The 27386-nt window shown below is 44.4% G+C and overlaps 1 protein-coding gene across 1 annotated transcript in view; it reads right to left on the bottom strand.

Annotated features, from left to right (window-relative positions):
* The window catches only part of enox1 (ecto-NOX disulfide-thiol exchanger 1), a 355196-nt gene that overhangs the window by 244765 nt on the left and 83045 nt on the right, over positions 1-27386 (bottom strand). The window contains exons 4-5 of the mRNA XM_078559526.1: positions 23066-23272; positions 20442-20675 (exon numbers count right to left, since the gene is read on the bottom strand). Of these exons, the coding sequence (XP_078415652.1) occupies positions 20442-20675; positions 23066-23272 (441 nt within the window). The remainder of the gene's footprint in view (positions 1-20441; positions 20676-23065; positions 23273-27386) is intronic.

The raw sequence follows: 27386 nt of genomic DNA, 5'->3' as shown, positions 1-27386 counted from the left end.
TAGTTGCCACTTGTCAACCAAACCTGGATATTGTCCAGGCCTTCTGCATTTGGACATGGGCTGCTTCAGTATCTGAGGAGTTGTGAATGGTGCTGAACATTGTGCAATCATCAGCGAACATCCCCACTTCTGACCTTATGATGGAAGGAAGGTCATTGATAAAGCAGCTGAAGATGGTTGGGCTGAGGACAATAACCTGAGGAACTCCTGCAGTGATGTCCTGGAACTGAGGTGATTGACCTACAACAACCACAACTATCTTCCTTTTTGCTGGGTGTGACTCCAACCAGCGGAGAGTTGTCCCCCTGATTCCCATTGACTCCAGTTTTATTAGGGCTCCTTGATGCCACACTCGGTCAAATGCTGCCTTGATGTCAAGGGCAGTCACTCTCACCTCACCTCAGGAGTTCAGCCCTTCTGTCCATGTTTGAATCAAAGCTGTAATGAGGTCAGAAGCTGAGTGACCCTGGCAGAACCCAAACTGGGCGTCAGTGAGCAGGCTATCGCTAAGCAAATGTCGCTTAATACCCCTTCCATTACTTTACTGATGATCCAGAGTAGACTGATGGGGCGGTAATTGGTCAGGTTGGACTTTTCCTGCTTTTTGTGTACAGGACATACCTGGGCAATTTTCCACATAGCCAGGTAGATGCCAGTGTTGTAGCTGTACTGGAATAGCTTGGCTAAGGGGCACGGCAAGTTCTGGAGCACAAGTCTTCAGTACTGTTGCCAGAATATTGTCAGGGCCCATAGCCTTTGCACTATCCAGTACCTTCAACTGTTTCTTGATAGCATGTGGAGTGAATTGAATTGGCTGAAGGCTGGCATCTGTGATGCTGGGAACCTCAAGAGGAGGCTGAGATGGATCATCCACTTGGCAATTTTAGCTGAAGATTGTTGTAAATGCTTCAGTCTTATCTTTTGCACTGAGGTGCTGGGCTCCTCCATCATTGAGGATGGGGATATTTGTGGAGCCTCCTCCTCCAGTGAGTTGTTTAATTGTCCACCACCATTCACAACTGAATGTGGCAGGACTGCAGAGCTTAGATCTGATCCGTTGGTTGTGGGATCGATTATCACTTGCCGCTTGTGCTGTTTGGCATGCAATTCGTCCTGTGATATAGCTTCACCAGGTTGACATCTCTTTTTTAGGTGTGCCTGGTGCTGCTCCTGGCATGCCCTCCTGCATTCTTCATTGAACCAGGGGTGATCCCCTGGCTTGATGGTAATGGTAGAGTGGGGGATATGCCGGGCCATGAGATTACAGGTAATGCTCGAATACAATTCTGCTGCTGCTGATGGCCCACAGCGCCTCATGGATACCCAGTCTTGAGTTGCTAGATCTGTTCGAAATCTATACCATTTAGCACTGTGGTAGTGCCTCACAACATGATGGAAGGTATCCTCAATGTGAACACAGGGTTTCGTCTCCACAACAACTATGCAGTGGTCACTCCTACCGATACTGTCATGGACAGATGCATCTGACGCAGGCAGGTTGGTGAGGATGAGGTCAAGTCTGTTTTTCCCTCTTGTTGGTTCCCTCACCACCTGCCGCAGACCCAGTCTAGCAGTAATGTCCTTTAGGGCTTGGCCAGCTCGATCAGTAGTGGTGCAACTGAGCAACTCTTGGTGATGGACACTGAAGTCCTCCACCCAGAGTACATTCTGCGCACTTTCCACCCTCAGTGCTTCCTCCAAGTGGTGTTCAACATGGAGGAGCACAGATTCGTCAGCTAAGGGAGGACAGTATGTGGTAATCAGCAGGGGGTTTCCTTGCCCGTGTTTGACCTGATGCCATAAGACTTCATGAGGTTTGGAGTCTATGTTGAGGACTCCCAGGGCAACTCCCTCCTGACTGTATACCACTGTGCCGCCGCCTCTACTGGGCCTGTTCTGCCAGTGGGACAGGACATACCCAGGGATGGTGAAGGTGAAGCCTGGGACATTATCTGTAAAATACGATTCTGTGAGGATGACTGTGTCAGGCTGTTACTTGACTAGTCTGTGAGACAGCTCTCCCAATTTTGGCACTAGCCCCCAGAGTTTGCAGGGTCGACAGGGATGTGTTTGTCATTGTCATCATTATTTCCAGTGCCTAGGTCAATGCCGGGTGGTCCGTCCAGTTTCATTCCTTTTTCATGGCTTTTTAGCAGTTTGATACAACTGAGTGGCTTGCTAGGCCATTTCAAGAGTCAATCACATTCCCGAATGAAGACCATACCATGCAGGTGGCCTGGGATGGATGGCGAAATAAAGGGCAGAATTTTGCCATCGGTGAGCAGGGGGCAGGGCCCACTCACCGATGCGTAAAATGACGCGGGATGATGTTGGGCGGAACCCCCGATGTCACCGCTCCCCATCTAAATTTTAGGGGAGGCGGGGGCACAGCAAAATCAGCTGTGGGCCCGCCGACCTGTCAATGGCCAATTGAGGCCATTGACAGGATCAATTATACAATTAAAGGGCCTGCCCGTCCAACCTTAAGGTCGGCGGGTCAGCCAGGAGCCCCGGCGGGCAATAGAAAAAACATGAAACCTCATCCAGCGGCGGGATGGGGTTTCATGCAGGGTTTTAAAAATTGTAATAAAGTTATTCTGTAAATTATGAACATGTCCCATCTCATGTGACAAAGGGGTCATGTAAGGGATTTTTTTTTCTATTTTTAATATTTTTCAAAGTCCAGGCAATCTCCCTGAGGCAGCACCAAGCCTCAGGGAGATGTGCGCTCTATCATGCGCATGCGTGAAAGAGCGCACTCTCGCTTTTGGGGAATCCCCACCCCGCCCGCACAGGAAGCACATAGCGGACCTCACGCTGGGCAGGCCTTAATTGGCCCGCCCATGTAAAATGGCAGCGGGGCCTGCTTCTCCGGCGGGGATCAGCTCCCCACCCGCCGGAGATTGGGTCAGGCCCGCCCGCCTGACAGGCAGAAAATTCTGCCCAAATAGTTTAGTATAGCACTACGTGCAATGTCAGCAACTGCAAAAGTTGCCAGTGACAGCTCCATTACACCTATGGGAGTGGCCAGGTAGACCCTGGGTGCAGTTACACATTGACTACGCCGGACCTTTCCTGGGAACAATGTTGCTGTTCATTGTCGATGCCCATTCAAAATGGTTGGACGTAAATGAGGTGAAGTCGCCAACGTCGGCTGCTACAATTGAGAAACTAAGTCAGAGTTTTGCCATTCACGGACTACCAGGAGTAGTCGTTTCCGATGATGGCACAGCATTTACGAGCGCTGAGTTTTAATGGTTTATCAGCCTCAATGATACCACTCATGTAAAAACTGCACCGTACCACCCTTCCTCAAACAGACTGGCTGAAAGGGCAGTTCAAACGTTCAAGGCAGGCATGAGAAAGCTAACTGGTGAGGCCTTGGTAACCAAGCTAACACGCTTTCTTTTTCATTACAGGACTATCCCTCACACAACAACAGGTGTCACACCTGCGGAGTTATTGTTGAAACACCGTCTCAGGGTGAGATTGAGCTTAATAATGCCGCATTTAGAGGGGAAGGTGGAAAGGAGTCAGGGAAGCCAGAAAACTAGACACGACTGGCATAGTCGCAAGAGGAAATTTACTGTGGGAGAGACAGTATACATGAAAAATTTCGGTGAAGGACCAAAATGGTTACTGGGTGAAATAAGTGCAGTGACTGGACCTCTATCTTACCATGTGGAGGTGGGAGGCCGGATCATTCGTAAACATGTGGGCCATTTAAGGAAGAGAGAGACAAATCACCAAGATTTGGTTCCAGTGACCATGACCGGGTCTGCATTTCCTATTGAGGATACTCAACCCAGGTCTGACATGTCTGATTTTCCTGTAAGAGTTGAGGATACAGAACTGCAAGTGCCCAACGAAGCACCTGATGTTCAGGTAATTCCGGAAAAGGAGGTTCCTGATAAAGAATCTGAAGTTATGGAGCTGTGACATTCCACACGTACCAGGAAACCACCTGAAAGACTGAACTTGTAAATCCCTTACCCACTGTAAATATGATGTTGTCTTGAAAAATATGTACTTGTAAAGATAATATGTGTAGCCGAGTTAAAGGGGGAGGAATGTAGTAATTATGGTTTTATTTAGTGTGTATTGCACCTTTAAGAATAATACTGTTAGGCAGGAACACATGATCTGTAGTAACCAATAGGAGAGCAGTGCGGGCTACCCCAGCAGTCAATGTAGAGATGGAGTTGAAGTTGAAAGCACACGTGTAGTTGCTGCTGAGTATATTGTAAATAAACTTAAAGTTTCCACCCAAAAAGTGTCTGCAGATCAACTCTATCAACAATAGTACAACTCGGCCACCCTACAACAAACCTCATCAATTAGCCTGTATTTTACCTCAGGATATGTCTGCAGAGCAATCATACTTCATGGTCTTAAAAGGCCACCAGTTACACATAGTTGTACCTCAGCAGCAGACTAATACATTGTTAATGATCTGTTATGCTGCTTATTCAAGTTTCTAATCTCAATGTACAGCCGTAATTTTGATTAGCCTGCTCATAGACATTGATTTTAACACAGTTGACCAGAATATGAACATGCTTCCTGCATCAATTTGTGACCCACAGGGCCCAATTAGCTCACTCAAGGATTACACTGTCTTGATGCTCAGCAGGAGAATGCGAATTAACATCTACTTTCTGGAAAAGAATAGAGAGCAAAAAAAAAAAGCATGCTTCTTCTGCACAAAACAAATCACTACCTTAAGCACCCAATTCCTGCTTGCAAATACCAAGGGCATTGAGGAAAATTTAGCTGGCATTGTTTGCAAAGCGCTGCGAGCATAAAGCTTTCTGCTCGAATTCTGTCGGCAATCAGTTCAAGGACTTCAGAGAGTTTCATCCATCACTGGTGAAATGCATTCACTCCGACCAAATTCAACAGCGGGAGGGCTGCTTTGAGAGCTCGAATCTGCATCTGAAGCTGAATCGGCTCAATTTTTCTTCCTTCTTAGATTTTTAGCCACTGTGGAAATGTGATAGAGGCGTTCAAAATCATGGGCAGTTTTGATAGAGGAAATCAGGAGGAACTGATAACCAGAAGACACAAGTTTAAGGTGATTAGCAAAGGAATCAGAGGCAAACATGAGGAAAATAATGTTATTACACACCAAGTTGTTGTGGTTTGGAAGGCGCTGCCTGAAAAGGTGGCGGAAGCAGATTCAATGATAATATTCTAAAGAGAATTGGATAAATACTTGAAGGAGATGAAAATCCAGGCTGTGAGCAAAGAGCAGGAGAGTGGGGTTAATTGAATAACTTCGAGAAACAGAACAAACATGACGAGCTAAATGGCCTGCTTTTGTGTTGCATCATTCTTTGATCCTATGATTCTGGGAAGAGCAGCTAGTCATCACTGTCCATGTATGAACAATATAGCCTGAAGTCTTGAAATGGAAGAGCCAGAAGTGGACTTCAATTTATGGTAACCTCTGGATAACATACTAGACTAGGGAAGGTCAGGAAGATTATGTAGCACAATATATAAATAAAGAGGTGGTGTCAGGGTAAAATGGTTTTCATTTCCTGGAGCATTATCACTAGTTCAGAAGACATTGGGAGCTCTGTTCCACAAGGATGGGCTTCATCTGAACAGGGAGGAAGCTCATGTACTGGTCAAACAGATAAAGGATAAAGCAGATTGCCACTTAAACCAGGAAGGAAAGGGACTGGTGCAGCAGGGAACGTAAACGCAGAGAGAGCTGGAATGAAAGAATAAATAAGGTAAATAGACTAATGGAAAAGGATGACATGCAGGAAAAATAAAGGGAGCAGAAGAAGAAAATCAAAGTGACCAGTTATAAACAGGGAAAATACTGGGATATGGGAATGAAGTGTGAGCTTGGACTAGGAAAAGAAGGAAAAGGAATAGCATCAATGCAAATGGAAAAAAGGTGACATATGATAATGCTCAGAGTGCAGAGAAAGAGTAACGATAGATTTAATAGCTCTTACAGAAACTGAAAATTAAACATTTTGGATTATAATATTTTTAGGAGGGGCAAAATAGGTGAGAAAGGGTGAAAATGTTGGTGAAAGAGGGGATTCATGCTGCAGAGTGAACTGTTATGGACAAAGGCAAAACCTCGAGGAGATTTTAATGGCCCACTTATTGATTGGAATAGGAAGTGGGGAAACTAGGTTGAAATTTCTCAAATGTGTACTGGAGTCATTTCCTAAGCAGCATGTTTAACAAGGGAACAGGTGTTGCTAAATCTTAGTGTAAGCAAGGAAATAAATCAGGTCAGTGAGTTAAACCTGGAGAAGGACCTCAGGGGCAGTGGCCTTGTGCAGAACTTGCAACTTCCACAGGTGACATTGGCTAAGAGAACAGGCAGCCAATCTGATTGTACCTATCCCACATCTGGGATCACATTGAAAGTTCTGGCACATAGTATGATCACATTTAAAATCTGAACAGAGAGCAAAAAAGCATTAATCTATAAAAGGGCACCAGGTTGAGAAAGATGAGAAGGGGGCAGGCTGAGGTAAAACGCACGGGACAATGGATAAACAATAGGATTTTTTTTTTAAAAAGGAGATTGCAAAGCTTAAGAATAAATATTAGTCACTCAAAAAAAAACTCTACAATATGCAGGGCACTGGATAAATTAAAACCAAATGGAAAGTAGGAAAGGACATGTAAGGCCTATCGGTATGAGGAGAAAATCAGGATTTTGAGAAAGAGGTAAGGAAAGCAAAGGAGGACTAGGAAGTGAGAATATCAAAATACTCTGCAAATGTATTAATAAAAGAAGAGTTTCTCAATGAAGTTAGACCAGGGAGGAGAGGATTATTTTTTTCTTTATTCTTTCAATGGGGATGTAGAGTCACTGGCCAAGGCCAGCATTTATTGCCCATCCCTAATTGCCCTTTTGAACTGAGTGGCTTGCTAGGCCATTTCAGAGGGCCGTTGAGAGTCAACCACATTGCTGTGGGTCTGGAGTCATATGTAGGCCAGACCAGGTTAAGATGGCAGATTTCCTTCCCTAAAGGGTATTAGTGAACCAGATGGGTTTTTACAACAATCGATGGTCACCATTACTGAGACTAGCTTTCAATTCCAGATTTATTAATTTAATTCAGAGCCCACCAGCTGCCATGGTGGGATTTGACCCCATGTCCCAGAGTGTTAGCTGGGTCTCTGGAATTACCACTACCCCACCAGATAGTGAATTAGTAAAGGATAAATAGAAGTTGGCAGGGATATTTAACAAGAACTTCACTTCAGTGTTTACAAGAGAAGAATATTGGGGAGGAGGTCAATCCCACATTGATATAGTGAAAACAAAGGAAGCTAGGAACTGTGAAGGAGCAGAGAGATGTAGGGGTCTATCCACAGAAATCACTAAATGCTAGTGACAGGCACAAAAAAATTAATCTAAAAGGTGCATGTAATGTTTGCCTTCACCTCACGAGAGTTGAAATGCAATGGGGTGGAAATTATGCAACAGTTAGATAATTTTCTGGTTATACCACATCTGAAGTAGTCCACTCAGTGTTGGGCACTGCATCTTAGGAAGGACATCCTGGCATTGGAGGGATTGTCACACAGATTCTCCAGAAAGATGATAAATGATCGATAAATGTTCAAAAACAGGGGTAGCTGAAAGATTCAATATCATACTTACCTTCTAATTGTGTATTTCCATCACTGGACCTCTTCTGTATCTGACTATGTCAGAAGAACTGTATTGGACAAGCCCAACAATCAGGATAACCATTGACCAAACAATTTTCATTGCATTGTGGGGGTTCCCATTGGATTTCTCTCTGGACTTTAGAAATTAATTCTACCTCAACTTCCTCTTCCCACCCCAACCCAATTTTATGATGCCCACACCAAAAAATCTTAAGCCTTTCAAATTTTGTGTTTTAACCTCTGCTACAGAGCACGAGGCGATCTTACCTGGACTACTGGAGTTGCAGTTCAATCACCTCTCATTTACTTCATCCTTTGTTGATTGCCAGACTGGCATTCTCCTTCTGAGAATCTACATATCTCTGTTCTCATTCGTTGCCAAGAACCATTATCATTGTAAGGTGGGAACCTCCATTAGTGGGGGGACATGGAAGTGCAATGGTAATGTCACTGGGCTAGTAACACAGAGGCCCAGGCTAATGCTCTGGGGCCACATGCAAAATCCTTTGAAACATACGGAATTCTTACAGGGCTCGACAAGGTGGACACAGGAAGGATGCTTCCCCTGGCTGGGGGATATAGAACCAGGGGATACAGGGTGGAATTTTCCGTGCCCCCTGGCGTTGGCCATGATCGATGGCGTGAGCGGACAATATGGCGCAGTTGGTTTTATGATGGTTTCCCGCCATCGGACATCAGGAACCTCATCGTAATACATCAGCATATCATTATCAGGCCAGCCTGCCGGAATCGTCCCATCCTGCCGGATCGTCCGCCCACGTCGGCGGGAAAGCACACTAACGTGTTTCACAACAGCACATAAAAGGTGGGCACTTTGCGGCCTGCACTTTGAGGGGAGCTCGGAGGTGAGTGCACAGTAACGTTGTGTAGCGCTCTCCAGGGTCGCCTGTTGGACTTCAAGCTTCAGGGGCGTCGGGAGGTTGGGGTTAAGGGCAGCCTTGCTGTTGAGGCGGCTGATGGCGGGGGGAGGCAAGGGCAGCCCTGCCGTTGAGGCGATTAGTGGCAGGTGGGGGCAAGGAGATTGTGATCCCGAGGCTACTCTAAAGCTAGGTCCCACCGAGGTGTGTGTCTCTGCGCTGGTGGAGGGTGTGGGTGAGCGCTGTGATGGGACTTCAGAGAGGGTGCCTTCAGATTCCTCTTCAGAGGTTTCTTTGGAGTTTGTTTGGAGGCCCTGGGTCATGGACTCCATCAGCTGTTTGGCAGATGTGCCTGAGAAAGCAAGGAGGGATAAATAGTACATGGCAGTGGCCTGTGAAAGAGGACACATCATGCATAGCATGGTTTCTGATAGATGTTGCATTGCTGGATCCTCACTTGGTAGAGCAGCGCTGACCTCACCGTCAGCACAGGACCGATCCCGGTCATCGCCGACCAGCTGGATGGCTCTGTTTTCAAAAACAGTGAGGACCTTGATTTCAGGCATTTCTCCACCAGTCTGTGATCTCTCCCTGTTGTGGTGAGCCAGTTTGTCCTGCATGAATAGAGATGGAGAGAGTGTAATCAGGATGCCTGCCAGGCCAGATGATAAGTATGCCTGGCATGTGTGGGTGGTGAGTGGTCCCATGGACAGGCTGAGGACAATGATGGTGTGTGTGAGAGAGTGAATGGTGATGTCCCTTGCACTGGCAGTGAGTGAGATCCCTGTGGATGTGTGATGGGTTTGTGAGTGTGTGATGGAGAGTAATGAGAAGAGTGACTTACCCTGGCGGAATGGAGGAGCTCATTCATCCTCTTGCGGCACTGGGTGGCTGTCCCCTTTTGAAGGGCGTTGGCGCTGACCGCCTCCCAAGCCTGGTTGGCAATGCCGCTGCCCACCCTACGGCCAGAGCGGGGGACAGTACATCCCAGCCGGACTCCACTGCATCCAAAAGACATTCCAGAGATGGGTCACTGAAGTGTGGGGCTGCAGTCTTTTTGCCTTTTGGGGCCATCCTGTCTTCTGTGCGGCAGTCCTGGGCTGGAAGCACTGAGAGGTGTGAGTGCGGCTGGACTTTAAATATGATGCCCGGTGTGATGAAGCGGCGAGGTGATGGCGGGTTGGTGAATGAGAGCCCGCCCACCATCGAAACAGCATGTTTTCTGGGAGTGTATAAATAATGTGGCGGGTTTGGGAAGACACGGTGTAAAAGCCCGCCATGACAGCCGATAGATAAAGCATCGGTTTACCCGCCCGCTACCTCATTTAGTGCAAATCTGGGACGATTCCGCCCACAGTCTCAGAACAAGGGCCAGGCCATTTATGACTGAGATGAGGAGGAATTTCTTCACTCAGAGGGTGGAGAATCTTTGGAATTCTGTACCCCAGTGGGTTCTCAGTCATTGAATATGTTCCAGACAGAGATCGATAGATTTCTAGATACTAAAGATATCAAGGAATATGGGGGTAGTGCAAGAAAAATGATCTAATTGAATGGCAGAGCAGGCTCAAGGGACTGAATGGCCTCCTCCTGCTCCTATTTCCTATATTCCTATGACATGGGTTCAAACCCCACCATGTAGTTGGTGAAATTTAAACTTGATTAATTTTTTTTAAAAATCTGGAGTTGAAAGCTCGCCTCAGTAATAGTCACCATGAAACTATCATTGATTGTTGTAAAAACCAATTAAGATCACTAATGAGCTGCAGGAGAGGAAATCTGCCATCCTTATCTGGTATGGCCTACATGTGAGTCCAGACCCACAGCCATGTGGTTGACTTTTAACTCTTAACTGCTCTGAAGAGCAATTATGGATGAGTAACAAGTGCTGTCCTTGCCAGCAACACCCAGATCCCTTGAAAGAATAAATTAAAAATAAATCTTGTTTTACTCAAGAGCATAGTGAACATTTTCTTTGTATTACTATGAGTAATTCAGTTGTACTATCTATTTCCTAGTCTTTATGCAAATTATTAAATTACCTACAGTCACTCTATTTCACATCGTCTTTACGCCATGTCTCAGTATCCATGTTCCCACTGTAATTCTGCCTTCTCTCTTTATTGTGGTGTTTCTATCATTTCATTAAGTGGACACAGATTGTCAAATAATTATACAGTTAAAGGAGAAAACTGTAAGAGCAAGGTACTGTTGATGGAAAAGCTTCCCGGATTAGTGGCAAAATCAAGGGCTGGAGATGAGTCGAGAGAAAATCAAACATGATGGGGAGAAAACAGATATATCGCCAGGGAAATCAGACACCACAGACACACAGACCCATCTGATCATCAGGGATATTGAACTGCATCAGTGCATAGTCCCTTCCCATTAGCGGAGGAATCAGATATTGCAGTTGTGTAGAACATCAAACAGCTTGCACTCTGCATTCACAGATCCACCAGGGAAATAAGCAGCACACTAATATACTTACAGTAAACCCACTGCAAGAATAGTTGCTACAAACGCTCAACAACGAGACAAAAGGAGACTGAGAAACAAAACAGTTACTCTCTTTTAATGGCTGGCAGCAAACGTCACAACAGCGTGTGTGATTTTTGAGCAATAATGTCAAAATGGCCTATGCCAATTGTGTATGAACATAGCAACAACAAATTCTCCCATTGATATGCATGACATCTTGATTGAACGCCATTGGAAGTCAGAGGTAATCATCACTTCCGTGCTTTCCAATTACACCTCAGTGCGAACCATTGTGTATAAGTGCAAATTGTTTCTGAATTGTTTCTGAATTGGCACCAAAGAGTTGTCAGGAGTCGCACTGTATCAGGTCTTGTAACAAAGCTGAGCAGCGAGCAGGTCAGTATGCTATTATACAAAATGGGTGGCTGTGCAAACGATATCCTAGTCAGGCAAGGGATCGACAACAACAAAGCTATGCACAATGAAGTAATAAAAGCACTTGATGCCTCCTTCATTCTGCAAAAGAATACCATTGTCGAACAGCCAAATTTAACAGGTATACCCAAAGTCAATGGGAAAGTGTTGGTACATTTATCAATGATCTGGACAGGCTGGCAGAGAACCGTGAATATGGCAGCTTAGAGGATGAACTAATCAGGGAACGAATTGTTGTCGGAGTATTGAAACATTGTCTGGCCACTTGCAGTCGAGAGATGATTTAACCTTAGCAAAGATAATTGAACTGCGCAGACAGGCTGAGGTCAGGAGTGGTGATTCAGGGTGACAGGGAGAACCACACCCCAAAATTGACTGACTCAGTGGAATATGTTAAATTTAAAAGCAGAGAGGTGGCTGTACCAAAGTAGGGGAGGCAGGGAAGAGCATCCATCAACCACCCCAGCTAAATGTAATCGGCTTGGCGGGAAAAAAACGCAGGCGTGAAAACTGCCCCGCCAAACAGGCCGAATGTCATTCCTGCAGGAAAAAGAGTCACTTTCAGGCCGTGTGTTGCAGCAGGGAAGCTTGTACAGAATAAGCAAAAAGAAAAGCCTTCAAAAGGTGGTGAGATCCATCGAATAGAAGATATCAATGATATTGAGATGCCGTTCTTCAAAGAGATACAGGAACCAAGTAGAAGCTACTAGAGTGCTGATACCCAATAAAGGGAAACAAGACATGCTTTAAGTTAGACACCAGTGCAGCAGTTTCAGTTCTTTCTGAGCTGAATCTTGGTTGGAGAAAAATTCTCTTCAGCCATCATGCAAAAAACAACACCAATCAGGAGGTCCAGAACTCATGGTCATAGAACAACTGAATGCAACCCTTTGATATAGAGAGAGAAAAATCACTGAAACCTTATTTGTGATCCTGAGCCAGAGTTGCTCACTCTTTAACATGAAAGCCTGGACCGACTTGCATCTGATTTGCAGAGTAGGGGAACTGGAAAGTCGAGAAGATCAGCCCAAAAAATTCAGAGCTGGATTTCCACAGCTATTCACAGGACTAGGAAAGCTGAAGACAGCATACCACATCACTCTATGTCCTGAAAGGAAGCCAGCGTGTCTGTTTACACCAGAAAAGTTCCTCATTCACTCTCGCCAAAGGTCATGAAGGAAGCTGACTCTTTGTTGACGCAAGGAGTTATTTAATTTGTGACTGAAATAACAAGCTGTGTCTCTTGGATTGTCCCAGTATCAAAACCCAATGGACCTATCAGAATTTGTGTAAATCTTACCTAGCTGAACAAAACAGTTAAATGCGAAGTTCATCCTATGTCGCCTGTGGATGAGAGCCTAGCAAAATTGGGAAAGAGGTCAATCTTCACGCAGCTAGATGCAAATTGTTTTTTTGGCAACTACCTCTCGATGAAGAGGTCATGTTGCTCACAAACTTCATTACACCATTTGGAGGTTTTGTTTCAACAGAATACCCTTTGGCATTACATCAGCACCAGAAATCATCCAGTGGACAATGTCAAGTATCCTAGAAGGAGTGGATGGAGTCATATGTCACATGGATGATGTCCTGATCCATGGATCCACTCAGGCAGAACATGACACGACTGCACACTGTGCTGTGATGCCTAGAGAAAGTAGGACTTCAATAACAAATGCAAATTCTCGCCACCGATTGTCAAGTTACTTCAGCATATTGTGGATGCTTCTAGTGTCAGAGTTGATCCACAGAAGACAAGAGCAATCCAGGAATTTCCAGTTTCTTGGAAGGTGGCTGAGCTCCAGAGATTCATGGGTACAGTAAACCAAGTTGGAAGGTTTTTGCCCAACCTAAGCTGTCATCAATGAGCCACTATGTTAGTTGTTATGACAATACAATACATGGTGCTGGGAGGATGCACAACATTTAGAGAAAATCAGAGAGATGCTGATATCACCTGATATTCTGGCCCACTATGACCCAGAACTGCCCATTATCATTGCTGCAGGATTCTACAGGATTGGGAGCCGTACTCTTTCAGATATAGATGGATGGAAAGCATAGACCAGTTTACTAGGCATCTGATGCACTGACAGAGGCTGAACAGAGATATTCAGTGATAGAGAAAGAAGCATTAACTGCTACGTGGACTTGTGGAAAGTTTGCAGATTATATTCTTGGTCTCCACTTCAAGATAGAGACCAATCACAAACCCTTAGTGACACTCTTAAATCCTAAGGAGTTCACAGAAATGCCTCCACGAGTACATTGACTCAGGCTGAGGATGATGAGATTTGATGAAGTATGTTCTGGGAAAACAGCAGACTATAGTGGATGCTTTGTCCTACATCCCAGTGACAACCTGAACGTGGCAGTGTAGTCCTTGTTGAAGAGGCAGAAAGCTTTGCATCAACAAAAAAACACAACTCTATCTTCAACAACTCAGTGACTAAATGAAATTGGAGATGCACAGAAATCTGGTGAAGAATGTGCTCAGGTCAGGGAGTACTGAGTCAAAGGATAGTCAATTTATATGCCACATAATCCCATTCTCTGACAGTACTATGAACAGAGAGGGATGCTTCAGTGTAGTTGATAATTTACTCATCTATAACTAGAGATAGGTCAGTCTGAGAGTTCGGAGACTCGATATACTCCAACAATTACACCAAGGACATTCGGGGATCAAAAAATGTTCAGCCAGAGCAAGATATTCTGTTTGGTGGCCGGGTTTCTCAAAGCTGTTGGAAGAGATGATTATCAAACTGTATTACTGTACTAGTCATCATCAGAAGATAAGAGAACCACTGATGTGATCTTCCTTTCCATCAAGACCATGGGAAGGTCTTGGAATGGATCTTTGAACACAGAGGTAAGATGTTCTTGATTGTAGTAGGTAGTATTCCAGATGGATAGAAGTCAACTAACTGCAGGGTCACATGTCTAAAGAAGTGATTGAATCATGGAAGGAGATTTTTGCAACACATGGAATCCTAGGCCTTGTAATCTCAGACAATGGGCCACAGTTTGCCAATGAATACTTTATAGAGTTCACAACATCATATGGATTTGTCCGTTCTACCAGCTCATCAAGATATCCTCAAGCCAATGGTGAAGCTGAAAGAGGAGTGTGTACAGTGAAAGAATTGTTTAAAAAGAACAATAACATCCAACTTGCATGTCTGAGCTTTTGTTCAACTCCATTCCAAAATAGTTTGGCACCATGTGAACTCCAAATGGAAAGAAGACTCTATCCCTACTCTTCCACACACACTCATGCCACACGTAGAAGATGATGATTTGGAAAAAGTGAGGGAGAAAGAGGATGAGTACCGTTACAGTCAAATTTTTGTTAATTCTTTCACAGTATGTGAGCATCCCTGGCTAGGCCAGCATTTATTGCCCATCCCTTATTGCCCTTGAGGAGATGGTGGTGAGCTGCCTTCTTGAACCACTGCAGTCCACATGGTGTAGGTACACCCACAGTGCTGTTAGGGAGGGAGTTCCAGGATTTTGACCCAGCAACAGTGAAGGAACGGTGATACATTTCTAAGTCAGGATGATGATTGGCTTGGAGGGGAACTTGCAGGTGGCGGTGTTCCCATGAATCTGCTGCCCTTGTACTTCTCAGTGGTAGAGGTCATGGGTCTAGAAGGTGCTGTCGAAGGAGTCAAATATGGGACCATGGCAAAGGTCACAAAGCATGCAATCTACCAGACCACCAATCAGGACAGCCGGTTTGGATTTGAGCAAGCTCATTATAGACAAATGACTGAACAGACACCACATCCACGGTCCTATCTTATTCCAACAGAAAGTATTACGGTGTGACGGAACATACATGCACTGGTTCCTACACAGGAAAAACCTCCTACACAGTTGAAGTAGTCATCTATACAACCAAACAGACCAGAGATGCTGCATTCTTCAAGAGATCCAGCTTCTGGCCTAACTGCTGAACCAGAGTCATCTATCAATTCTCTTTCTGCCCAGCAGAGACCAAGAGATCACATGAAGGACTCGAATTCCCAATCTCCTCCGAAGGAGCTGAGGACCCGTTTGGGTAAGCTAGTGAAACTGGGACAGCAGTTATCCCTATAAAAAATAAACTGAAGTCAGAGCCTTGGGGGAGATGTAGTATAAGGGATTAACACTAGCTGTGTGATATGCTAATGAGACACAGTTTACATCATCGCAGGGATTGATGCAATGTCTCATGATCTTGCTTTCTCTTTTGGGCCTCAGGGCAAGCTGAAGTCACCGTAAGATATTTCTCAAATAAAAGTTAATGTTTTCCTTACCTCCGCAGACTCTGTAAATATTCTATATTAGCACAACAAGACCAAGAATATTAGAGGTTCAACAATTTCAGATCATAAACACTGCCCCCATTTGTCAGACTTCAGCTGTTGGTGATGGTTCTGTTGTAACCACTTACATCTCTTCTCGGCCATCTTTTGTTTCTTTACTTGTCCCATTACCAGCCCCTACTGCCTCGCACCAGCATCCCTTTTGTTATTTAATCCCGCTTGTCTTCCACCCTCAACCTCCCATTTTGCTCTTTCCCCCCCCTCCTATCTCCCCTCTGTGCTTATGTTAAACTGTTACATTTCTAACTTTTGCCAGTTCTGATGAAGGGTCATACACCTGAAACGTTAACTCCATTTCCCTCCCCATAGATGTTGCCAGACCTGCTGAGTGCGTCCAGCACGTTCTGTTTTTATTTCCGATTGCCAGCAACTGCAGTATTTTGCTTTTTGTTGAAGTTTTGAAAGGTAACACATCTTGGGAAAAGTCAAAAGTGATGCAAAAGCTTAATTGAAATAAGATTTAATGATAAAGGAAACTCAAGCCAATGACGTTCTTCAACTTTTTATTCCTTCACTTGCTCTGAAGCAGAGCTTTGATATTGCGAATAGAAGGACAGTAATTATAATTTCCTTGGTGTAATGAAGCAGTTCTCAGTTAAATTTAGCAGAGGTTTCTTTAATTCGGTCATCAGTCATGGGGGGGATTTTCCACAGGTTTCCATTTGTTCGCTGGGGCCTTCAATGGAAGAGCTGTGGAAAGCTGAGGAGAATGGCCGCCATCATTGCATTTCTTCAACACTTTTTCCAGCTGTTTGCTAAAGTTATGCCAAATGCGCGAAGGAACCCAGTGAAAATACACCTTGGAACATGGGAATCAACAGGCGCACAAGCACCAAAGCAGATAACAAGCCTGCCACATGCAGTGCCTAGCCAATTTTATTTTATTCATTGGATGCGAGCGTCCAATTTATTGCCCATTTCTAATTGCCCCTCTTCAGAGGGCATTTAAGAATCAACCACATTGCTGTGGGCCTCGAGTCACATGTAGGCCAGACCAGGTAAGGATGGCAGATTTCCTTCCCTTAAGGGCATTAGTGAACCAGATGGGTTTTTACGACAATCAGCAACGGTTTCATGGTCATCATTAGACTTTTTAATTCCAGATTTTTATCGAATTCAAATTCGATGCAAACCCAGGTCCCCCGAGCATTACCCTGCATCTCTGGATTACTAGTCCAGCGACAGTACCGCTACACCATCCCCTCCCCCCAGGTAAGTTCATTTTAATTGAGCAAAGTAAAAAAATAAAATTATGTATGGCACATTCTAAAAATGTCCAGTTTTTGGACCACTCTGGTTTATGGACAGCCGGTTTTGAGACTGGTTTTCTACCTGTACTCCCAACGACTCACTAGGGAGCCTGTTCCACAGATTGATCACTCGCTCACAGTTATGATGTATCCCTAGATTAAGTTTGAATTTTCCCCCTTCAAGGGCCGGCCCTGTTCTCTGGTTCTACTGTTCTGGACAAGGTGAAATAACTTGTCATGATCTACAATATCTAGTCCTTTTAGAATCAGAACAAAACAACAAACTTCTCAACCTTTCGCCACCAGTGTGAGCAAGCCTAATTGATGCAATCAATCCTCGTAATCCAATCCGTCCATCCACTCACACATTCTGGTTGTTCTTATTTGTATCCTTTCATTAGCTGCAATGGGCTTCTTGTACTATGGTGATTAGAACTGTACACTGTATTCTCAATGTGGTTGCACCAATGATTTATAAAGTGGCAGAAATACCTCACTATTGCAATTTTACCTCAAATAGCTCAATTTAATCGTTTTGCATTGCAACACAAGAGCACAAGGAATAGGAGCAGGAGTATTCCACAGGGCCCATCGAGCCTACTCCGACATTCAATTCAACCATGGCTGATCTTGGGCTTCAACTCCACTTTCCTGCCCGCTCCCCTTGATTCCCTGAGAGACCAAAAACCTGGCTATCCCAGCCTTAAATATATTCAACAATGGAGCATCCACAACCCTCTGGGCTAGAGAATTCCAAGGATTCACAACCCTTTGAGTGAAGAAATTTCTCCTCATCTCAGTCCCAAACAATCGGCCCCTTATCCTGAGACTGTGGCCCCCGTGTTTTAGATTCCCCGACCAGTGGAAACAATCTCTCAGCACCCACCCAGTCAAGTCCTTTGGAATTTTGTAGGTTTCAATGAGATCGCCCTTCATTCTTCTAAACCCCTGGGAAAATAGACCCAATTTACTGAGCCTCTCATCATAGGGCAACCCCCTCATCCCAAGGACCAACTTAGTGAACTTCCGCCAAACCACCTCCAATGCAAGAATATCCTTTCCTAAATATGAAGGCCAAAACTGCACACAGTATTCCAGATGTGGTCTCACCAAAACTCTCTGCAACTGCAGCAAGGCTTCTATTTGCTGTAATTTCCTTGAGAAGCTACATAGACACTACATTCACTCAACAGCTTCAATCACAAATTGGGTCTACTGTTTTGAGGCTCTATTGCTAACAGGTGATGGAGCCAGAGGTGAATTCCAAATGTCAAATATCATTAATGGAAAGGCTCTTCCCTTAATTCTCCTTGGCAGGTTTGGGGAAACTAACATAGATATCAAGGCTAGTGAGGATATCCTTGAACGATTAGTGAGTGAGCTGGGACGCACTTGTGAGAAATGATCTGAAATAGAGGGGCCAAAAAGATCTAGAATAAGATGGGTAGAAAATACCCCCAAAAATTAACAACTGCCTCAAATTATTCTCAATCTGATGTATGCAGTATTATCTTTATGAAAAAAATGATTTTGATTTTTGGGCTTGGATCTGATCATTAAGGATTCAGAATAAAGATTTCTTTGCATTAATAATAGGGGAATGTTCTTGCTAAAATGGCTGAATGCAGTTTTTTAACCCAGTTACTGATTTTGCAATAAATGCAGTCTAAACAGCAATTTCTCTCAGCACCTTCCTGTGCATATTTCAGTGAACAAACAGGTTATTATTATCGTGGAAAAAGGATAACAGACTTGAAACAATTCACCAACAAAGAACTAGAGTTCTTCTTTGCTTGGTCCACTTGTATTGCTTAACGGGTGAATTGGGTTTCAATAGTTTAAACACAGTACACATTATTAACCTAATAAACTGACATGTCACTGATGCAATAGGAGTGCTCTTCTGAATTTGGGGTAAGGCACATTGTTGGGGCAGCATATTTCAGTAATTTTCTGCACTGTATCTGATTTAGAGTTGCTCAGTGTTGACATTGGGGGCCGGAAGTGAAACAAGTATACCACTCCACAGACTGGAATTATTCACAAAACTTACCTCACCTCAACCAATGGCCGGGATTTTCCAGCCAAGCCACATGCGGACCAGCCGGGGGTATGCGGTGGGCCAGCCAGAACCAGACGATCCCGGCAGCAGACGTGGATGGAAAATCCTGCCCTATGTTTTTTATATACACATGTGTATATGTGGGACTGCATGTGTAGGTGCTCATGTTTGCATATATACACATGTGTATATGTGCGCATATTTGTCAGTGTATGTGCGTACATGTGTAACTGTATGCATGTGGGGTTATTAATCTGTATGTGTGCATGTGGGACTGTGTGCAAATATACTTGTGTATGTTTGTGTGACAGTGCGTGTGTTTACAGGACCTTATGTAAATGTGTGTAAATGTATGTGTGTGTGCATGTGTGTGTGTGTGTGACTGTGTGTGTATGTGTGTGTGAATGTTTGCCAGTCTATGTGTTTGTATGTGTGACTATATATATGGGATTGTTAAATTGTATGTGTACATGTGGGACTGTGTGCATGTATGCATATTTCCATGTGAATTGTACGCGTACTTGTGTGACTGCATGTGTACATGTGAGCCTTAATGTATGTATGTGTATTTGTCACTGTGTGCGACTGTGTGCATGTTTGTATTGTGACTGTGTGTGTAGTGTGACTGTGTGTATATGTGTGAATCTGTGACTGTGCATGGGTGTATGTGTGATTGAGTGTGCATGTGTGGCTTTGAGTGTATATGCATATGTGTACATGTGACTGTGTGTATACGTGTGCAAATGTGGCTGTGCGTATGTGTGTGCATATGGAATTGTGTAAATGTGTGTGTGTGTCTGTGTGTGGGTGTGTGTATGGGTATGTGTGTGTGTCTGTGTGTGTGTGTCTGTGTGTGCGTGTGTGCGTGTGTCCGTGTGTGTGTGTGTGTGTGTGTGTGTGCATGTATCCGTGTGTGTGAGTGTGTGTGCATGTGTCTGTGTGTCCACGTGTGTGTGTGTGCGTACGCGCACATGTGTGTTCAGCTGAATGAAGGAAGTGCCCACAGTTATCTTTTGAAGGTCAGGAACATTAACATCTGCTAACTTTACACATGGTCAAAAACAATTCCATAGAAGTCACATGTTTCAGCAGAAGTCCTGTGATGTGTCTGTCTGATGTAAGCGATACATTAGATATTCACATTGTTTAGGAGAAGTGTTTTTAAGGCTGTTCTCTCAGCTATGCAATGATGACTCCACTTGGAATCTGCTAAATATACTTACAATAGATGAAGTTAGAATGGAATACATGCAGCCCCTGAACAGTCCAGTTTAACACTGTTTCAGTATAATAGATTCAGGAGTACCTTTGAGTTTCTCAGCCATTAGGCTGGCTTCATGCTCTGAATAGTGCACAATCGGTGCAGGAGAGGGTGGCCTCAGATGCTCATCTTCTAACATGCGCCGGTGACGTTCCTCTCTCGCAAACATCCGCTGCTTACACTCCCACTCGTAGAAATCATCTCGGGCCTGAGCAAAGTCCACATGTAGGCGGCCTGTGTCCTTCTTGTCAGTGCTTGATCCCAGCCTCATGCGATAGCCTAAAAGTGAACACACATCCTTAGAAACTAAACCAGTGGTGTTTGTTATTAAGGTTTAACTGTGGTATGGGCAATGGCACCAGCAGCTGTACAATCCCTACCTCTAGGTGCTTGATTTTCCAGGACTCACAGGCCCTAGCCAGTTGGAAGCCATTGAATAGCCCATAAGCCCATAAGCCTCCCAAGTAAACAAACAGACTCTTCAAATCAGCTGTGTAAATAAAGTCCTGCCCCCAGGTGCCCATGAAAATCTGGATTCCAATGTCAGAATAGATGCAGAGTAACAGTCCAATAGTGCATGACCACACTTCAGAGGTCATTCATTTACAGCAATGTGTTTTGGGACATTCTGAAATTGTGAACCATGTGATATAAATTTAAATTTTTTTCCTTAAGTAACTGAGGGTTTATTTGCTTAGATTCTCTAACCCAGTTAAAGTATCAGGCATTGGTAGCTCTCTCACCTCTGAGTCATAGGGTTCTGGGTTCAAGCCCCACTCCAGGGCTTGAGCATGAAAGTCTGGGTTGTCGGTCCAGTGTAGTGCTGAGGGAATGCTGCACTGTCAGAGGTGCTGTCTTTCAGATGCAGCATTAAGCCAAAGCCCCATTTGCCCTCACGGGTGCTGATACAGATCCCGTGGCAATATTTCAAAGAAGAGAGGGGCCTTATCCCCAGTGTCCTGGCCAATGTTTATCCCTCAATCAACAGCACAAAAGAACCCCAGATTGCCTGGCCATTATCACATTACTATTTCCAGGAGTTTGCTGAATGCAAATTGTCTTCCATGTTTCCTACATTACAACAGTGACTTTGCCTAAAAAGCATTTCATTGGCTCCAAAGCACTTTGAGATCTGGTGCTTGTGAAAAATGCTACGCCTTCCTTTTAGCGTCTCCTCTGTCCAGATTATCTAAAATGACAGATGGGATAGTTGGCTGACTGGAGCGGTCACCATGGTAAAAAAATGGGATGAGTCACAATGTACAGCTGGTGCCCAGAGGCCCCGCCTCCCTTCCTGCCCTGAGCCAGTTTCGCAAGGGCGGGGGGGGGAGGGAGCGAGCTCTGGAATCGACACGCTGCTTTTAACCAGGCGATGGACAGCATTGTGGGATCGTTAAGAGCCAGGCTCTGGTCATTTAAAAAAAAATTTCATGGAGGTGGTCAGATATTAGTAGCTGTCAAGCTTTACACCAACTGCAGGGAGGTGTGAATCGTTGATTGGAGGCGAGAAGAGTTCAAAAGGTAAGTAAAAGGATTTTGGACCACCTTTCCAGTTCAACATGAAATGCTGTAACATGAATTGCATTTGTGTTCATTAAGGTGCATCATGACAGTGCTGTGCTTGGAGGTTGTAGCTACCCAGTAAACTATATGTTTGCCAGGTTGTCACTTCTGCCAGCTGACAAGCTGCCAAGTAAAAGATCAACATTGTAAATGTGGAAAGCTTTTTAGAGGAGTTAATGTAAAGTTCGACTCATGGATAAAATGGGCGAGCACATTTCACATTGTTGAAAGAGTAGCCATGTGTGATAACCAAGTATAAATGCTTAATCTCTTCCCATTGCTTTTACGCACTCAGTCTGGATATCGACTTCACCATCATGAGGGTGAGTGGAGCTAGTTTCCAAAAACTCTGGCCTCGGGCAGGAATTTTACCGACTCCCGGGAATGGACCGACAGGTGGTGGATGGGGAGGGGCGTAAGATCAGGTGGGATAGTGGGGAGTACCGTGCACATTGTCTACCCATCTATTCTGGTATTTTAAGAGTGCCTGGGTAGATGTTGGCCTTCCCTTTGTCCAACTGAGGCCTTAACCATCCAATTAATAGTCACTTAAGGGTCTTTTCATACCACTGCTGTAATTTTACCACAGGCAGGTGGTGAGTCTGCCAGCATCCTGGTGGGAGGGGTGGGTGCATTCCACCAGATCAGATCCCCTGTGCCCAATGGAGGGCCCCCATTCCCCTTCCCTGCAACCTGGACAAAACCCTGCCCTCTCTTGAAAATGCCCACTCTGCCCTTTCAATTGTTATCCCGCTGCCCACTCATCAGGGCTTGCCTGATTGGCCCTGGCCATCCAACCCCACTTAACTTCTTGACCAGCCTGGTAAAGGCTAGGGGCTGGACTTTTGGCAGGGCCACGGCATTCCCCGTGGCAGATCCCGCCATGGCCAGGCCGGGAAGTCCCGTCTAGGGTAACTTGTTCAACTGCTCTACTCGCCATTTGTAATTCTCCAGTCAGACTCAGTGATCAGAATAACATTTCCCAGGGAAGCCATGGAATATCTGCTGATCCTTAGCACCTTTCACTTACAGTGCCAGTATTGTTTCAGCGAGCAGGAACAACAGTCACAGAGGGAGAGATGAAGGGAAAGACAGAAACAGTGCACCTGACAGGTAGATAGCCTTGTCCACCATGAACTCCTCAGCGAAGCGGATGTGGCAGAAGTTCTTCTTGCTTTTGCGAATGGCTGTTATATCCCCGCACTGCTCAAAAACCTCGCGGATGACTCCCTCAGCAGCGTTTTCCGGCAAGCCCCCCACAAACACAGTCTTACAGCCAGGTGGTCGATCACGGGTGGCTGGCGGTGGGAGATCTATAGATCCAAAGCACAAGACTCAACTGAATCAGGTCAGGGAAATTGCTCAAGCCCTCTCTTTTTTATTTGGACTGTTTGTTCTTGCTTGAAAGCAGGCACAGTACTGCGAGCTGTGTCTTGAAAGCAGGCACAGTACTGCGAGCTGTGTCTTGGATATTCCTCATATGGTTATAGTGACACAAACCAGACTAAGTGAATGAGACTTGCACTTTGAATGATATAGCTTGCATCAGTTGGCTTTCATCCTCTGATACTATGAAATTCTCACCAGGATGCATCCCCCTTCTCTTCTGAAAAGCAATGGTAAATCCTGTTGACCTAGTGCCTGATTATATTCAAAGATTGCCCAATAATGCGATATGAATTACCCATTGCTACACTGAGCATTAAAATATGTTGAAAAACAATAGATGGAGTAATTAGTTATGAAGCAAATGCCATTATAATTCTCTGTTATAGAGAGTGAATCTTCACTCGAGATAACTGAGCTGTCCCATAAGAGGACTCCATTTCCACTACAGTCTGGATTTTCACTTCAATTGCTAATCTGCTTAAACATTAACGAAACTGACTCAAACAGGAATGTTACTCAAGGATCATATCAGCTGATCCTCAAATTCTATATTCTCACATGTTACCTTGTGTGAAGACAAATTGATAAATAATTTTACAATTGCAAACTATACAATAAGCCAACATAGGGGTTCATTTTATATCAATTACAGAATTCCATTTTCACAGAGAGATTTGCCTAGTTCCTACTACTCCGTACCATAAAAATAATTGATATGGATGACTTTTTCCCCTGATATGGGATAAACTTATTAACAGGATCCATACCAGTTGGTGGAATCAAAACTAAAACACAGAGCCTTTCCTTGCGAAGAGCCTTTATTGACTTAGTTCAGTTTCAATACTCCTCACAAACACCCAGTGTCCCAGCTATCCCCTATTTATATGTGTTCAAATACCCATCACCTGTTTCCCTTAACAATGTGATTGACATTAGCAAACCTAAACAATATAATTGACATTAACAACCTTAACAGCGTAATTGATAAGACATTGACAGAACTCACTTTACAAATCAGTAGCCCCTGGACTCATTAGCACTCGCCTCATAAAATGAAACCTTTTTGTTTTCAATCTGACTATACAGTATTGGACTCAACCAAGGCAGGCTGTTCTGGAGAGATAAACGGATAGAGGCTGATCCCACAACCATCACTCAGTTCTGAATGTCTTGAATTAGCTGGCTGTTGGAAGATTGAATGACATTTTTCTAACACTATGAGAGGCAGACAGCTCTGGAATGTGCTCAATGGCTTCCATTGTCTCAAAACTGATGTGGTACATGAGAATGAATACCTTTCGGAATGGTCAATTTGTCTTGTATCCCAATTGACTTGTTCTAAGGAACAAGATATCTCGTGCATATTTACATTGAATGATATTGCATGTACAGCACAGGAACATGATATTTGGCCAAAATGGCCCCTGGTGTTGATACATAAGCTTCCTTTGACTTGCAGAATCACAGAATGGTCACAGCACAGAAGGAGGAACAATGCAAACCCTTTGGCCTTCTCCTCATAGCACTGCACATTATTCCCTTTCAAATAATAATGTTCCCAGAATGTTTTATTAGTTTCTGAACTCTGGCCTTTGCTTTGATTCACAAAGTTTATTATCTTTTGCTAATAGAATTTTCATCCAGACACTCCCTTACTTTTTATTGGATTCAATTCCTTTCTCCAGCCCTATTTATCCTTTAAAGCATTTGATGCCATCTTGGTAATGAGGTTTGCATGCACACCAAATTATTACCAGCTGCAGTGAGATGATGACATAATCAGTATCCAATGCTGATTTGATGCCAGTGCTGCTATTTCCAAGACCCACACACCCAGCTTTAAATGCCTCTCCCCACCCTGCCTACATATACCTCCAGTCCCTTCTCCCCTGTGTACATATCAAGGCTCCCCTTACATGTTAATGCTTCAACTCCAATGGGCAGTGCGTTCCACATTCTCACTTCTCCCTGGGAGTTAACTCTTTGTGAACCAACCTAGCCAATTTTTGAAAAAGGTCTGCAAATAAAACGCCCACGTGTCTGCTCTCTCCACAGATGCTCAACAAGCTGCTCTAGGTTTCTAACTTCATGCCAGCCTCGTAAAGTAAACTGAGGCATAATCCTTTCTGGAATTGGTGACAATCTCAAAATTTCTCCTTTCTCGAAATCTCAAAATTTCTTTCTTTATTCTTTGAATGTTGTATTCATAGAATCACACAGTGCAGGGAAAGTCCTTTCAGCCCATCCTGCCTGTGCCTGCTATTTGAAAGGGCTATTCAGTTAGCCTACTCCCCACCCAACTCCCCATAGTCCTGGACATTTCTCGCCTTCGAATTTATATATGTCCAATTCCCTTTTGAAAGTTATTCTTCAATCTTTCAGATAGTGCTTTCCAGATTGTAACAGCTCACTCTATAAACATAACTGCCTTATCTTCCTCCTGGATTAACCGTCATAATTGGAAAAGCAAACATGGCTGCAATTCCTATGGGTTCTAATTCCCAGATATACCTTGACTGCATTGCAAATCTCCGGGCCAGGGTTATTCGTATATTACGAACGGGCGCCTGTGCCAAATCAAATCGGGATGGCAATCATGCTTTAGCTGGGCAGAGAGATTCAGCAGCGGAGCCGAGCTATATAAATGCCTTTTCTGCGTTCTCAAGATGGGGGTGTCACTGGGGAGGATGTTTTTTCTTGTGGACATGTTTCTTTGGTCCGCAAAGGACAGGGTCCTGAAAACCAATTTAAAATTGTCAGTCGGGCTCTCAGTGTGGCTCACTTACACATGCTAGAAGCCACATATATTCACACACAGGGTCCTAGCCTTCGTAGGCAGAAGGAACATGTTACGCTTTGCGCCTTTTTCAATTAAACAAAAGCCTGGGGAGCAGCCTTTCTATGGCTCATCCCCCGGGGCAATGCCTTGACCAATCAGAGCAGACCTGCCCGGTTTGAATTTGAACAAAGCTGGGCAGTTAACTGTTCCATGCTACATTCTCCATGGCAATGCCTCCATCAATCAAAATCCGCTTGCCAACTAATCAGCATTCTCTCCTCATAAAGCATTAATTGTATTTTCCCTTTAATGTTGGTAATTTCTTGTGAGCTACCCTGAAGAGTGAAAGATTTGATAGCGTGTCTCTTTTCTCAGCAATAAAAAGTTAGGAAATACAGTAAGTTGTGTAAATGATTGCAGGAAGATGCAAAGGACATGGACAGATTTATGTGAGTGAGGAAGTGTGAGGTCATCCACTTTGAACCCAAGAAAGATGAATCCAAGTAATTTCTAAATGTTGAGAACCTTAGGAGTTGTAGAGATTTGTGAAGTCTAAATCACCAACAGCTAAGAGACAGGTACAAAAAACAACCAAAAAGACTAATGGAACATTGGCTATAATCTCAATAAGACTGAATTACAATGAAGAGGAAATGATGTGCATCACACCTCAGGGAGAATATAGCATCATCAGGGGTGCTGCACAGAGATGCCTGGGCTCAGAGGGTTATGTTAGAATCATACCTCTCAAGACTGAATTTTCCTTTTACAAAATGGAAGGACCTGGCATGATCGGGACATGTGGATGCTAACCTGAGATTTTTTTAAGTTCACCTTGGAGCTGTAAACAAGCAGGCCTCTTCCAAGAAATCATCTGGCCTTTATGGGGCTTGAGGAAGATCTGGTTGTTTGTTTTGAACTGCAATCACCTTAATTGATGGGGGAGAAAAACTGAAAAAGGTTGGTAACTTGCTGGAAATCACATGGGAGAGAGGAAAAAAACTTAAGTTGTGAACCTGCTTGTTTTGAAGGCAGTTTTGTTGGAGAACAAGCTGCGGAAGGAAGGTTACCCTAGCCAGCTCCCTCTCTCTACCCTGTCTGAAATTGTGTGTGTGGCTATCAATCTTTGGCAGAGAACCCTCATTTGACTAACTAGCCTGTATTTGGACCTGCAAAGCTGGACCAGTTGGTGAGAACTTCAGGCATCCACCAAGACCAGTGGCCTGTCTTCACATGAGGGAACTGCAGGTCGACAGTGT

This window comes from Cetorhinus maximus, chromosome 16 (genome assembly GCF_964194155.1).
Source record: "Cetorhinus maximus chromosome 16, sCetMax3.hap1.1, whole genome shotgun sequence".
Taxonomy (NCBI): Eukaryota; Metazoa; Chordata; class Chondrichthyes; order Lamniformes; family Cetorhinidae; genus Cetorhinus; species Cetorhinus maximus.
Note: the sequence above shows the minus strand (reverse complement) of the source record. Positions and strands in the feature narration are given on the sequence as shown.